Source organism: Vollenhovia emeryi, unplaced genomic scaffold (assembly GCF_000949405.1).
Source record: "Vollenhovia emeryi isolate VEMERY1.0 unplaced genomic scaffold, V.emery_V1.0 DF939189.1, whole genome shotgun sequence".
Taxonomy (NCBI): Eukaryota; Metazoa; Arthropoda; class Insecta; order Hymenoptera; family Formicidae; genus Vollenhovia; species Vollenhovia emeryi.
The window spans coordinates 47,811-62,456 of record NW_011967177.1 but is presented as its reverse complement, the minus strand read 5'-3'; the positions used below and the strand labels follow the sequence as shown (position 1 = coordinate 62,456).

Here is a 14,646-nt window from a genome sequence, read left to right as displayed (position 1 = left end):
GAGAATATTAGGTATAGAATTTTTAACATACATTTATTTTCCTATTTAGTAGGCGGGATAACGAATTCTCAACGTTCGCCTTTGTTTTTGTGCCCGCGCGGTATCGTGCGACGTCACGCAGGTGATTGTTTACGCGAAGGTCGACGCGCTATCATTCGCCCGCCGAACCTCGAGCCGGCAGGCAGTGTCGAGAGTCGCTCCGTGTGTCGTATTTCTTTTACGTTATCAATTTCCGAAACGCGATCGCGATCAGCATGAGACTAAAACTCTATCGATTTGTACACCTTTATCAGTAACAAGTAACGTTTCGTTGATTAATTATTATGTTTCTACAACTTGTAATGAGAAATTGTGTGTCGAGGCATCGGCTCTTTACCAACGTACATAGACATTTCACGAGACTAACTTATCTAATAAAATATAATTGTAAATCGTGGTACTTCATCGTGAATGCATCTGGTTCACGCATCGTGTTTTGAATTATATCTGTCGATTTCTGTGTAATCTGTACGTCTTTCAGTTTCAAGAAACGATAGAGAAATGTGTTGGCTTTAGTATTTGCGTTGTTTGCTGTGTTTCGTTCTATTATATTTCGTAGCTATAGGCAGGAAGTAGAGAAAGTCGCTACGTTATATTTCGAAATTACGGATTATCTTGGCTAATTGCTATAATTAATAGACTTGATCGTAGTGGGTGTATCGCTCGCACAATTCACTTCGCGTAAGGATTGGATTGTTTAACAATTCGGATTGCAAAATATCGTTTCGTCGCGGATTAGTAACTTATACTTCTTACCGCAGGTGTTTTGATTCCGACACTCGCATCGCATTTTATATCGTACATTTAAAAGTGACTTATTCATTGATACTTTCGAACTGAGAATGTAAAATAGTACGTGAGTTGTCGGATTAAATTATTTACGTGTCTAGAAAGTTACATTTCGTAGGCGAGAAAACAAATTCCCAACGTTCGCCTTTGTTTTTGTGCCCGCACGGTATCGTGCGACGTCACGCAGGTGATTGTTTACGCGAAGGTCGACGCGCTATCATTCGCCCGCCGAACCTCGAGCCGGCAGGCAGCGTCGAGAGTCGCTCCGTGCGTCGTATTACTTTTACGTTATTAATTTCCGAAACGCGATCGCGATCGGTACGGGAATAAAACTCTATCAATTTGTACGCCTTTATCAGTAACAAGTAACTACTTCTTTACCGCAGATGCTTCGATTCCGACACACGCATCGTATTTTATATCGCGCATTTAAAAGTGATTTATTCATTGTTGCGAATCGAGAATGCAAAATAACATGCGAGTTGCCGGGTTGAATAATTTGTGTAACGGAAAGTCATACGACACATGAATAATACTTTGTGCGTTTCGCGGTATTTCACATCGCGTACGGGAGTGCCCGAAATTTCGCGCGATCGATGATTTTCGAGAGTGAGTGTTGTGTGAGTGCCACAAGGAAATCTGAGAGGAGGAGGAGGAGGCCTGTGGGAGGCATCGGGCAACGGCGGAGCAACCATAAGGTGAGTGTTTTATTCTATATATATTATTTGCTACGTACAAAATTAATATCTACTCTCTGCTCGTTTTATTTATTCAAATAACTCTTGAATAAGAGTTGCAGACAAAGCTATACGTTGAAATCTCGTGAGTTTGTATTTAAAAGAAAGAGATTTTTTCGAGTACTTCATGATCATTTTATTAAATATCCATTTAAAGAATATATAAAATATTTAATACAATAATCCGATTTTACATCATTATTCTATAATACTCATATAATATATATTTGTATTTTACAGTTCAACATAGTTTACGACAACTCCGCTGTTGCGCATCGTATCGGTGAGTAGTAAACCTTCTATTTAAAAAATTTATCTAACAAATCTATTCTATTCTATTATATATAAAAATTGCAGTAGATCTACATTACGTAGTAAACAAAATATTTATGTACATCGAGTGTATTTATGTGAAATAAAAATAAATTGTGTAAAAATCAAATAGGCTAGAAAAAAATTGACAGTATCTTTAATAGTTGATGGAGAGAAAAGAAGTTAGAGAGTGAGAGAAGGAGAGGCGTGTAGCGCACGCAATGCTATGTTCTAGTACTTGTAAAAGATGCGGAGAGAAATACTTAGGATCTTTTAAATTTAACATACTGAAAAATAAAAAAGATGAAGTTATGGATTTTTATAATTAGGCAATTAAAAATCTCCGAATTTAATTTCTAATTTTCTAATTTTTTTTTAATCAATCGCGACTTATTAGCGGCCACTTTTATTACAAGTCTGAATGAATGCGTTTTTCTCAGCACTGAAATTTCAGTATTGTTCTATATCATTACCGCGTATGAACGGGCAAGTATAATAATTCAAGGGGCGCGATAACTTAACCGGCAATGCCCATAATTTCTCTTGCGTTGAGAAACGCCACGCAAGAATTTTTCATATTCGCCGCGAACATTGATCGAGGTACGATTTTATGACCCAATTATGCTCGCCAAATGGCCGCCTTTTGACGATTATGTTCATGACAATGGCGTGTTCCGCGTCCCGAAACGTACAATTTTGCCAACGTCGTGAATTGTACGCGCTCTCGGAAGGACTCGGAGACGGTATGATAGTAATCGCATTCCGACCAATTAAACTAGTCCCAATGATCAGTCTAATTAATCATTGCAGGTATCATAATAGCTAAGCAATTACTTCAGCGTGAATTAGTTCGTTGTCGATCCCGTTTTGAAGTACCGCAGCCGCATAATTGTCAACCTATGAATGTCAAGTAATTTACGGAGGTTTAATTAACGTATTAACAAGTCATTTTACTCATAGGGATGTAATTGTCCATATCTTAAACAATATATTTTGTCGATAAAGTAAAGAAAATAAACATGCAGAAAACACACTATCATTTTTACGAAAATAAGGATATATATTTCAGTATAATACAATAAAAAGTTGATCATAGTATTATGTGGAATAGATAGAAAGAAAACTTTTGAAAACGGAAATAAAAATAATATGTCACATTACAGTTTACATTACAGTCCTCATTGTATATCTAACGTTAATTACGACAGCTCATCTGTAATTTATTCGACGTTACAACAGTTTGTAGTGGTTCCATTTTCTGTAAAAATTTCACAGGCCAGTTGCAAGTAAAAACATTGTACAATATTCACAGTTTCATACAGTGTCGTATACACATGGTATAATATTCACAGTAACGTACCATGTCGTATACGCAACGTGGTATAATATCGCAATATTACTTTGGACGGTACACCGCGCTAAATATTGATTATCTTTGAAAATGAAACGTATTTACGCGATTATTAAAGAAATTACAGCTCGTGGCATCTTCTCCATGTGGCTATATTCTAGTTTATCCTAAGCGTAAAATAACAAAATTAACGATAAATAGTTAAAATTGATAATAATGGGTAACGTGCGCGCAGTCTTTTCGGCTCCAAATTCGAAAAATACACGAAACAGCGAAGACACAAAATACGGTCTCACTACGATAGTGGTCAAGGAGATAATGAGACGCCTACATTTCCTTCAGGCTTTTAACGAAATTTATGAGCCGTTTCTTTCGCTAAATGTTGGGTGCACAGCACAGTTGCGGCTGTTGCAAATGTGGTGCATATTTCAACGAGCATAAGCTCGCGTAAAACGATTACACGAATGTAGCTTCGTTAATATCCTTATAGTGGCACGGGATATAAAGTGCATAAGACGATTTATCGCAAATTAAAGAACGAGAAGCGCGCATTGCATAAATTGGGACCGAAAGAGACCGCAATGAGAGAAAACTTTTTACAACGATCACGTGTTCTACTTTCAATTATTTAAAACTCGTTCGACTTCTGCAGTTAATAATAAGACGAATTGTTAGTTAAAAAAGTAACCGCTAAATTTCGTTAAAGAAACAATTGTCCGGAAATGAAATGGCTCGTAATTTTAAGCCATCGGGAACGCAAACTCGTCCCCAAACGCAAATACACATAATGTGGCTAATAGACTGGGGGTGTCTAAAAAAAGATCGGAATCAGAAATAGAAAGAAATGAGGTCAATTGTTGAAAAGAAAGTGTACTTCGTTAAGAAAATCGGCCGATAAGACATCTTGTCGTAGCAATTCTCATTATTTCCCGGATAATTATATCGTTTATCTCTTCCTTTCTTTGTCAATATCTTTTTCTTTATAGTACGCCAGCTAAACTCGCAATGAATCAAATTGCATCTCCATATCGACATTTAAATTTTCTATCGCATTTCCTCGTTGAATGTCTTTCCACTTCTTCGCTATTAAATGACTACTTTTCTAAATTTCTCTTCTCTGAGATATCCAGATTAATTTTCACCGATTTCTTTTTTCATAAAAAAGTTAATTGGATCTTTCTGCTCCAGCTTTGCAATTACACACAATTTTATTGTATTGCATAAGGTACATACTGTGAAGTTTCGTCTCATTTTTATAAAATATTAAATTAAATTTGTTTCCTAGGGAAAATATCGAGAGATTAATAACATTGAAAATTTGAGCCATTAAAAATAAAATGGTTTTGAGAACTCGAAAATACGCTAATATTTTTCGTGTAAGTAAATGAATTAACAACACAGCAAATTTTGTTTTACTTGAATATAATGTAATTTGAAGAAGACTCTAATACAATTCTAACCTCTTATTCCACAGCGGGTGTTAGATAGTCTCACCAATTTCCTCTTTCTCACGATAGACACTATTACGATAGATGATAAAAGAAAGTCTTAATCTTATAGAAAATTAGTTTCTGGTGTTGTTAAAGAAATAAGAACTTTGCAGGTTCATTTATTGCAATGACATCGAATAATAATTGACAGACAGTTGTAGATGAATAAGATACATTGGGATGTTAACTTGTTTTAAAATTTGCAATTGTCATTTAATATTTTTAAATCTGATATTTTATAAAATTACAAAAAAATGAGTTAAAATACAATTTTTCTGAACTTTTCTTTAAAGAAACTCCTGTGATAGATACATCTAACTAAATTCGTATCGATTTATGGAAAAGTGAATTTGGCTAGCCAAAAATTAACTGAGTAAAGAAAAAACTTTTTGACTCTGTTTTCCATTTTCTGGTCAACTGTTAACTAGAGGTTAGTCAACTCTCCAACTTTTTCTACATTGTTATCTAAGAAGAGACAGGTAGTCGACTAACCACTGATTAACATTTAACCAGAAAATGAAAAACCGGCCCTTAATATTGACACAATATATATATAATGCTATTATAATAATAATAAGAACTTGATAAGATTAAAATATAAAATAAAGTATAAGAAATTCATATAACTATAATCTAAAATTTTCCGAATACATAATTTAAGAAATACAATAGATTCCATATTCAGTCGATTTGGATAATCAGGATTCATGTAATCAATATTTTATCGTATCTTCAATCAAGGTACTGCATTTATTACCAATAAATATTAAAATTTGTCCGATTGAGAATAGTGGAAACGTCGAGGATTATTAAACTACGTAATCATTATAACGGGTACGGTTGTGCAAGGATAGATTTTCATCCGGCATACCGTAATAAATTGCGGCGGTTTTTATTGCGCCGTGAAACACGCCGATAACACCTGCGGTTGCAGCTCGGTGCATCTCGCATCTTTCTTCGGCCGTCTTTTCTTGTTTCCACCCACATACACACAGTAGAAATATATCACGAAACCCAGGCGCTATATCCCGAAGACAGACGAGCCGCGTCGATGTATCTATTTGCGTGTATTCTATTTGGCGAGAAATGTGAGAGACAGGCAGAGTTCATTCCGGTGATCGCCGCGTCGTATCTCGTTTCGACAAATTGTACAATGACAACCGCACGGGTAGATTGTGTCGACAGAAGAAATTTATACTATTAAGCGCGTTAAATCTAACTAACTAAATCTCCCGATACGCTATAAAAAATTTATTTGAATTGTCCCAAATGTAATTTGAGGCTATCTACAATTCAATGTCAAATTGTTTTAAATCTCACAGATTTAACGCGCCGCAAATTCTTTTGAATATAAATCAAATCAGACTTTATTTAAGATTCACGCCTGAAATTGGATACAACATTCGGTTTACTTAGCAAATAAAATGGGAAAGATTTTTAATAAACTGCGAAATAAACCCCTTTTGTAAAACCGTGAAAGACTCTGCGGGAGAGACTTACCGCTGCCTTACATTTTCTTTGTACGCCACGTACAACAGCCTGCTACTTAATGGCCGCGATATTTCATGCAAATTTCGACGATTTATCGCCAACGATAAATGAGTATGTAAATATGAGTCGGTAGATACGGCCGAAACATTGTGCTTTTCGCTACATTCCAATTGTTTACCAAGAAAACAGACTCACGTGCTATCGCTGAAATTCGATTTCTCGTCGGACGGACGGGCAATTTATTTGCGGCTGAAACTCTATTTTCAGGGCATCGCCAGTTTCATTGCCCTCTCGTTGGAGTACAACATCTGTGTCGCAGTCAGCGAGAAGATCCTGAGAAACTCTAGGACCGAAGACTTTGATAGAATCATCGAACGACTGAGCTCGAAGCACAACGCCAGGGGAGTCATAATATTCGTCGACGAGGATAACATAAGGTAGGATTAATCTTGCACGTGCGCGCGCGAGTACGCCTCCGTTGCATTTAAATAAGGTCGTCACTACATAAAGTACGGTATGAGGAGACATTGCAAAAAGCGCGATTGTTGAAATCTGTCTCGCATGAAAAATGCGGTGTGTTCGCTTTATTTATTTTCTTTTTCTGCACACAGAGCAGAAAAATGGAATTACTGGACTGCGAGGGGAATGTTTTTTTTACTCTTTTCACCGTGCGTTCTATATTGGACGAAACGTTCTCAAACATCGGAACAAATTATAGTTTTTGTGTAACTTATTTTTATATATTTTTATTATATAACATGTGCTCGCGTAGCGCTCGTCGAATTAAGGGAGCGTATATCCAACGCAAAAATTGAAAATACAAATATTGAAGTGTATAATTTTCTTAGTGTAAAAAGTTATTTTTAATATACAGAGTATGTATATATATTTAAAAATGCAACCTTTTATGCAAACTACGCTCGATGATAAATGAAAAAATTACTGCGCTTCACAAAAGCATAAGCAAGGAAATTATGGACGTGTTGAAGTAAAGAATTTACAATTATTATAATTATATTAATTTGAAGCATTATTCTTTAAAACAATTACTGTAGCGTTTCATGATCGGTTTAATCCCGATAATGCATATTTGAGTAACCATGACGCAGCCAAGTAGCGAAATTCGCTCCAAATTCCTATGTCAAAATCTGCTACATAATGACGTAATATCGGCGAATAATGTGGGACGTGTAATTTCCGATTATCCTAAGATCTAAGGCGATATCGACAGAAACAATATTGAATTAGGAAGTCGACGCCCGCAATTAGGAACGAGCGAGTTAAATGTACGTGCCTTCGGCGCTTTTATGTATATTTTAAGCTAATTACGACTATGAATTGTCATAGTAATGACAAAACGTCTGGCATTAAACGAGCCTTATTCGTCTTTTGCATAATCAACGTCAGAAAACAATTGTGTGAACGGACGGGTGTCGAAACGAGGTAAAAAGGATTTTAGAATTCTGAATTGCATGCGGAAATTTTTACGTTTGAACAAAAAAGGGACAACCGTTCCAACGCGATTTAGTATTGCTCTCTTTCCAAGTGTCGTTATCAGGTCAAACAGATTTTTGCCTTTCCTGAAAGCATGATGTTTTTTAAAATGAAATTGTCGAAGGATATTTGAGGAATAAAATTTAACGCTCGGACCTGCGAGCTTTAGAGAATGAAGCGTTAGATTTTTGAAAACGACGTGCATTTCAACGAAGAGTTAAAAGCGAATCGGGGCGTAACCGAGCGGACGAGATAACAGGACGGCGATTAATCTCGCGTTCTATAAAGTCGATACCGGTCGGCTTTTAGGGCAGGCAAAAGATGAACGAAGACGAGTGATCGATTCACTCGCGTTGGTAATTCGAAATTCTGGCTATACAATTTAGTTGAAAAACGCGCGTTGAAAACTGCGCGACATTGTCGTAGCTAAATAATCTATTAAAGTCAGAGCGTTAGACTCGACGTTAAAATCACGATGATAATAATGGATACGATTTACTGCTTTTCGATATTTTTGTCAATATGTTTTTCTGAAAGTTATAAGTGAAACGAATTATTTGAATACAGCTTTCATAAAAAAATCGATAATATCAGCAATAAAGGTGTATAATCATTATTTAATCATTATTACTTTTATTTACAATTATATTTATACACAGTTTCTAAATGCACGGCCTTATAAAATTCCTGTTATAAACTCCAAGTAATTAATGCAACGATCAATGACTCTGCGCGAGCAGTCTTGTAATATTTTTTAATAAAATTACGCATTTACTTAATTAAATGGATCGATCGTTTGGAACGTACGCTTGTTACTAGACTGCATGGATATTTAAGTAAATATCGTTGATCTTTTACTAAAACCCATTTTGCGACAATGCTTTTGCAATTAATATTTACCAAAGTGATGAAATAAAACAATCGTGTGTAAAATTAATCGTGAAACCCGAGATCAACGAAAAACCGCATTATTAATCATTTATACAGTGATAGCGACGCGAATGCGTGCCTGGTATTCGCGCATACGCGAGTGCATCGCATTTCATTCGCAATCCCTTATAAGCTATCGTTCAAATCCGGACGGAAAATCATTCATTATAGAGACAACTACGGACTAAAGCAACACATAATTGCAAATTTTGATTATAATTACACTGGCGTTCCGACGCTTAACATAGACGAATGGAAAATCTATTTTAATCAATTATTAAGCGACACTGACGAACGCAATTATTACACGATTCGCAATGTTATACAGAAATTTCATTAAGAAATGTTACAATATTCTTGCGTCTCTATTGCAACGTTTCATTACGGAGAAGCGTTCTTTCATGATTGCAATTTCCAAGTCAGCTTTATTCTTTTTATCGTCGGTACGCTATTTATATTTGGATAAATGAGCCATTTAGTAAATTACTGATATCTGGAACACAAGAAAATTTTTTTAAAGTTCTTAATGTAATTTAAAAAAATACTAAAATCCAGCTGAAATCCTATTTTATTATAATTCTTTCTTCTGCAGTCGTGAAGAAAAAAGTTGGAAAAGAGTCCTCGCGAAGAATTTTATGTCCAGTTTATGCACCAGTAATTAGATATAAAACTCGTAAAAAATTACCAAGTATTATAATTAAGTGTTATTATGAATACGCTGAAAGTATTTTTTTTAATATTATAAATATATATTATTTATTACTGCTCATTTATATTGTAATATATCGATATTTTTATAAGGAATTATGCAGTTAAAGAAAACTACGAGAAATTTATTTTTTTTTATTTCTTCCGTCCGTCGAAATGCACTTCGTATTTCAATTTTTTCTCGGAAAGTCCTCGGGTCTCTTTTCCGATATATTTGATCGTAAGATGTAGCCCACCATAGAATGTTATTCGAAAGTTTCTCGCAATGTTGAAAATAGTTGCCGAAGGTGACCAAGTTCTCGACGATACCGAATAGCTGGCAATGTCGAGCAAATACTGGAAAGCAAGCAAAACGCGGAAGGGACTGTGCCTCGAAGAGTCGAAAACTAAACATAACGGCTCGCCCGAATGTGTGCGACTGCGATCCAACTTTTTTGCGTAGCGTATTTTTGCTGGAACAAGCGTGGATTGCTCAATTTAGTTGTTTTAACTACAGGTGTGAGGAAACGTAGAGAAAAAAAATCTGGCAACATTATATTATGCATCGAAAACTTCTATTATTCCTATTATGTTTATTATTCTAAGAGAATTTCGCATTGCAAGCCAAACTAGACTGAATTTCATACTCAAATTTGTGATTCATATTTACCTAACAAATATGGTAATTTACCGCATCGTAATGTACAGTAGAATTTTTGTAATTAAATATTGCTTTAATCGTTAAATACACTATATCTTTCAAAATACATTATTTTACATATACACACAAAACAACCAACTCTGTACAGAATCTCGTAGTAATTAATTTAAACGGTTGTAATCAGAGTTACAATGAGAATTCACGTTTATTCGTTTGTGTAAAATTTTTACAACGTAAAGCAATAACGTATAAAATCGTTATAATTTTTCTTTTTAATAAAAAGTACTTTGAAATTGTTTTAAACAAAAATATATAGTACTACGGGTAATTAATTTGAGGAAAACAAAAAGTAATAGATATATAAATCATCGAAGCAACCTTCCACAAAAATACTTTTATATGCTATGTATATTATCATCTTGGACCTTCTCCACATATACTATGCATAATACACACACGTAATACAAACATAAAGTTTTTTTACTGCATATTTTAAGCAATGTACGTACAACTATATTATAGCTGGATCTGGAAATTCTCCAGAGACGTGCAACTTTTTGTCACTCGATATGATTTCACTCTTTGCATCCATAAAGATGAATTATGACAATCGTCTCGTTCGTAAAACTAATTTAATGCTTCTGGCGACGCACCAATAGCCTTTGAATTATTGGCAATGAAAGATTTTCTCGTCTCTAACAGAATTGTTATTTTTTGGCTGTATTCGCAGGGGCGTTTACATCTGAGATTCTTTCTTGGAAAAACTTTAATTGCGTAATATATAACATTTATATGAGTATTAAGTATTCAACACAATGTTTGCAAAGTAGGTATATTAATTTTAAAAAGAACCTATAAACAGAACTCAAAATTACATATCTATAAAATATTATTTTTACAAAACGGTGAAACTATTTGCATATATTTCCTGCCGAAGCTGACGAATGGCGTTTATCGTAATGACATCTAAATTTTGCATCGCTTGTTTTATATTTACGAACTTTGGAGCATACAAGAATGAACGACGCCATCGTTTCTCGCTAACGAGGATGAAAAATACGGAATTAGCGGATTAACGAGTTAGTCCTGCAGTAAAATAATAATTCGGCTTTCGTGTTGGTTTCTAATCAATCATAGATGGCCGTATTACGCAGCGTCCATTATCAAACTTGTTTATCAGCTCTTATTTCGTTATCCGGAAAACAACGTTGTCTGTATGCACATATTATTTCATTTATTGTGAGCACTTAGGTAAAACCTCAATGGAACGATAAATTTATTTAATATTCATATATATAACAATATATTAATAAAGCATTGCCTTTTTATTATTATCACGATAAGCGAACCAATTTTATCTACATACATACAACTAACACGTGTCACATTTATATATTTTTATGTAAAGATACTACAGTATTGTTCTTTTTTTTTCTTTTTATACCATTATTAATCTCCGCGGGACTTTCCTGGGCTTTTCACGCGACGATTGTCTCGCGAAATTTTCTGATGTTTTTAATATCTAGAAGAAAAACTCCGTGTCTCGCGGTCTTCGCGCTTTGAGAAAGCTGCAGCGCGCATGTTTCTTCGCCGTAAGAAGAAATAAATGCAAAACAGCCTGATATTCATCGCGCAATCCCTGGTCGCTTTGAACACAAAGAAACCAGCGCCGAATTAAATGTCGAGCAGCTGCGACGGGCAGTTGCAAGAGTGCATTTCTCACCCGCGTCGATAACAGGGAAATAATGGAGGTCTCGCTGCTTGTACGATATGCAAGAAACACTTATGATAAAACGTACCAAGCTCTTGCAGTTGATATAGTAAGATAAACTCTCGTTCATCAAAACATAATAAAACAATGGAAATTAAAAGGGAAGATTAAGACGTAAATTACTTTTGCACTTTATACAATCTCATAGAATCTCTGAATTTCTAATATCAAACAGCATTGGAGAATCCGCATAAAGCATTAGTGTATGCCTCAAACAGCTGCAGAAAGAAATTAATTTTATATCCTTCTCGAAAAAGAAGCATCTCCCTCAAAGAGGGAATCGTTATGACTGTCATATAGTTATGCCACTGTGATATTTCGGCTTGTCCATTTCCTTTTTTATACACGTAATCGTACAGAGTGGATTCGAATAATCCTGCATAAAACGTCACTCTCAGCAAATTTTGCACTGAGAATTACATTTTCCGGTAGTCGTCAGCGTAAAAGGGGGGAACTTTATGGGTACTCTTTACGTAGCATATAGATACACGTATTCGCATATCAAGCAGCATCTCGGCACGTTAACAGGCAGTGCTTGAAACTCTAGTGGATCGTATAGATTTAGTAACCGTATGGAGAGGCTGGATGTCTCGTGGTGACTCCTAACTACAGATGCACTTGCGATTTCCCCGGGGAAAGAGGAGTAGGTGAATTTGAAGTTGGATGAAAAATATAGACGAAGTATTGTTTTATAATAAATCTTCGTTCAAAATCTTATAAGATTTCGTATTAATCCTTTTCTTTACGGAGAGAGATTCGCAAAATGAAACGTAAAAGTGATAACATAAGATATTTACGTTATTTTGAAGAAAACTCGGGACCATTACGTGCCGTTGAGCTATTAATATTGACAGTTCCCTTCAAGACATACTTTGCAACAAGGTCCATCCATCTTAAAGTAACCGTATCTTTATTCGCGGGTGTCATATATCAATAGCGAATAATTTATCTGACTTGGCAGATTGGATATTATTAATTAAAACGCGCAGCGAGAACGATGGCTATTTTTATTCTATTTTCTTGGAGCATCAATTTTTTAACAAAACCGCCCCGCATGCTTTTTCTCCCTTTAACGTTCGTGACGTACGACATGGTCCTTCTCTCCCGCCTCATTTTTCTCTTTGGTAAATGTCGATGTTGCGAAATTGCTCGGCTCGCTCTTCTTTTTCGCGGCTGCGCGAGTGACGTAAATGCGAACGAAGCGCGAAGAAGCGCGGGGCGACTCGACTCGACTCGAATCAGCTTAACCGCTTCAGCAGTGATTCGCGAAATGTTCGCCGACGTGCCCTTCCTGCGCCCTGACGTAAGTCCGTCGAAATCGTGATGTATGGCCTTTCTCGCCGGTTACTCTCCATTTGCCTATGGCTGCGAGACTCGTGGATAATCGTATCCTACACGTGTTCCGGCATGTCAGTACGAAGACGACATATTTCAAACCTGATCCGCGTCGCGCTCGGGGATTTGCTCCCCGTGTGAAACTTAACTTCCGATTAACGCTAAACGCCGAGACTCGCTCGCTCACGAACTTTCTACGCTGCGAGCGCAGACAACTCGTGATTAGTTTCCCCAAGAGCAACGATCGAGCGAAGGTGGCACGCAAAGAATTAATGGTATCTGCGGCATTTCCAAGTTTCACTCGAAAATTTCTCAACATTAGATCTCCCACTGCTCCCGCCTTTCAGCTTCCCCTCGCCATTGTGTTTGCCGTCTTGTACATAAAAAACATGTGGGGCAAGAATATGCAGATGCATTCATGTAATTGCAATTAATAAAGTATACGTTATAAAATGTATAAACATGCCGTGCAGCGTGCGTACCAACGTGTTCGCCCCCATAGGAAAATGTCTCAAATACTGGGTAACAATTACATCACCCAAAAGGAGGAAATTTCAAAATGATTGCATCAAGGTGATTCGTCAAAACGCAGCGGTTTCGTAGGAATAAAATTTCTAAATGGTATTTGTCCAAAAATTGATAATTTCTGTGGCGGTCGCAATACGCGATCCGGCACATATTGGCAAATCCGGCACCGCGCGACACGCGCGTGGGCGCGCGAGCACCAGCCTGCGAGTAGTTCGCCGGCCGCCGTTAGGCCGCGCATGGTGGCGGGCGAAAAACTAGGAAGTAAAATTCAGTCTCGTAGGGTATATATATAAGTGATCTTGGGTGTGAAGACATCGTGTGCCGACATTGTCCAGTGGGGGACGACCTACGTCTCTTGGGGGACGGCACACCCAAGATCACTCATATACCCTACGAGACTGAATTTTACTTCCTAGTTTTTCGCCCGCCTCCATGCGCGGCCTAGCGGCGGCCGGCGAACTACTCGCAGGCTGGTGCTCGCGCGGTGCCGGATTTGCCAATATGTGCCGGATCGCGTATTGCGACCGCCACAATTTCAATTTAGTGCAAATCATGCACAATTTATAAGAGGTCCGGATTTGGGGTTATACGCGCGCGATTTAATAAGGATTTAATAGGAGCCTTTTTAATTTTGCACATATGCAAGAATATGCAAAGAAAAGTAAAGTGTGCAAATTAGAAATTTGCACATTTCTTCCTCATCATTAAAGTAGACCAATTAGAAATTTGCACATTGCTTCCATTGTTACGGCTTCCTCATAAAGGAAGCTTTAAGAGAGAAATCTAACTTTACTACGATGTTTCTTGAAAGTATTCAAATTATTCTTATTTCGCTCCTAAACCTTCCTCTATGAGGAAGCCATGTGCTAATTTCTAATTTGCACACTTTACTTTACTTTTTTTCTAATTAGAAATTTGCACATTGCTTCCATTGTTATGGCTTCCTCATAGAGGAAGCTTTAAGAGCGAAATAAGAATAATTTGAATACTTTCAAGAAACATCGTAGTAAAGTTAGATTTCTCTCTTAAAG

At 36.5% G+C, this 14,646-nt stretch overlaps 1 protein-coding gene across 1 annotated transcript in view; it reads left to right on the top strand.

Annotated features, from left to right (window-relative positions):
• Positions 1-14,646, top strand: part of LOC105562423 (metabotropic glutamate receptor 4-like) — a 46,927-nt gene that overhangs the window by 3,723 nt on the left and 28,558 nt on the right. Inside the window, exon 3 of the mRNA XM_012013256.1 lies at positions 6,477-6,646. Coding sequence (XP_011868646.1) covers positions 6,477-6,646 — 170 coding nt within the window. The remainder of the gene's footprint in view (positions 1-6,476; positions 6,647-14,646) is intronic.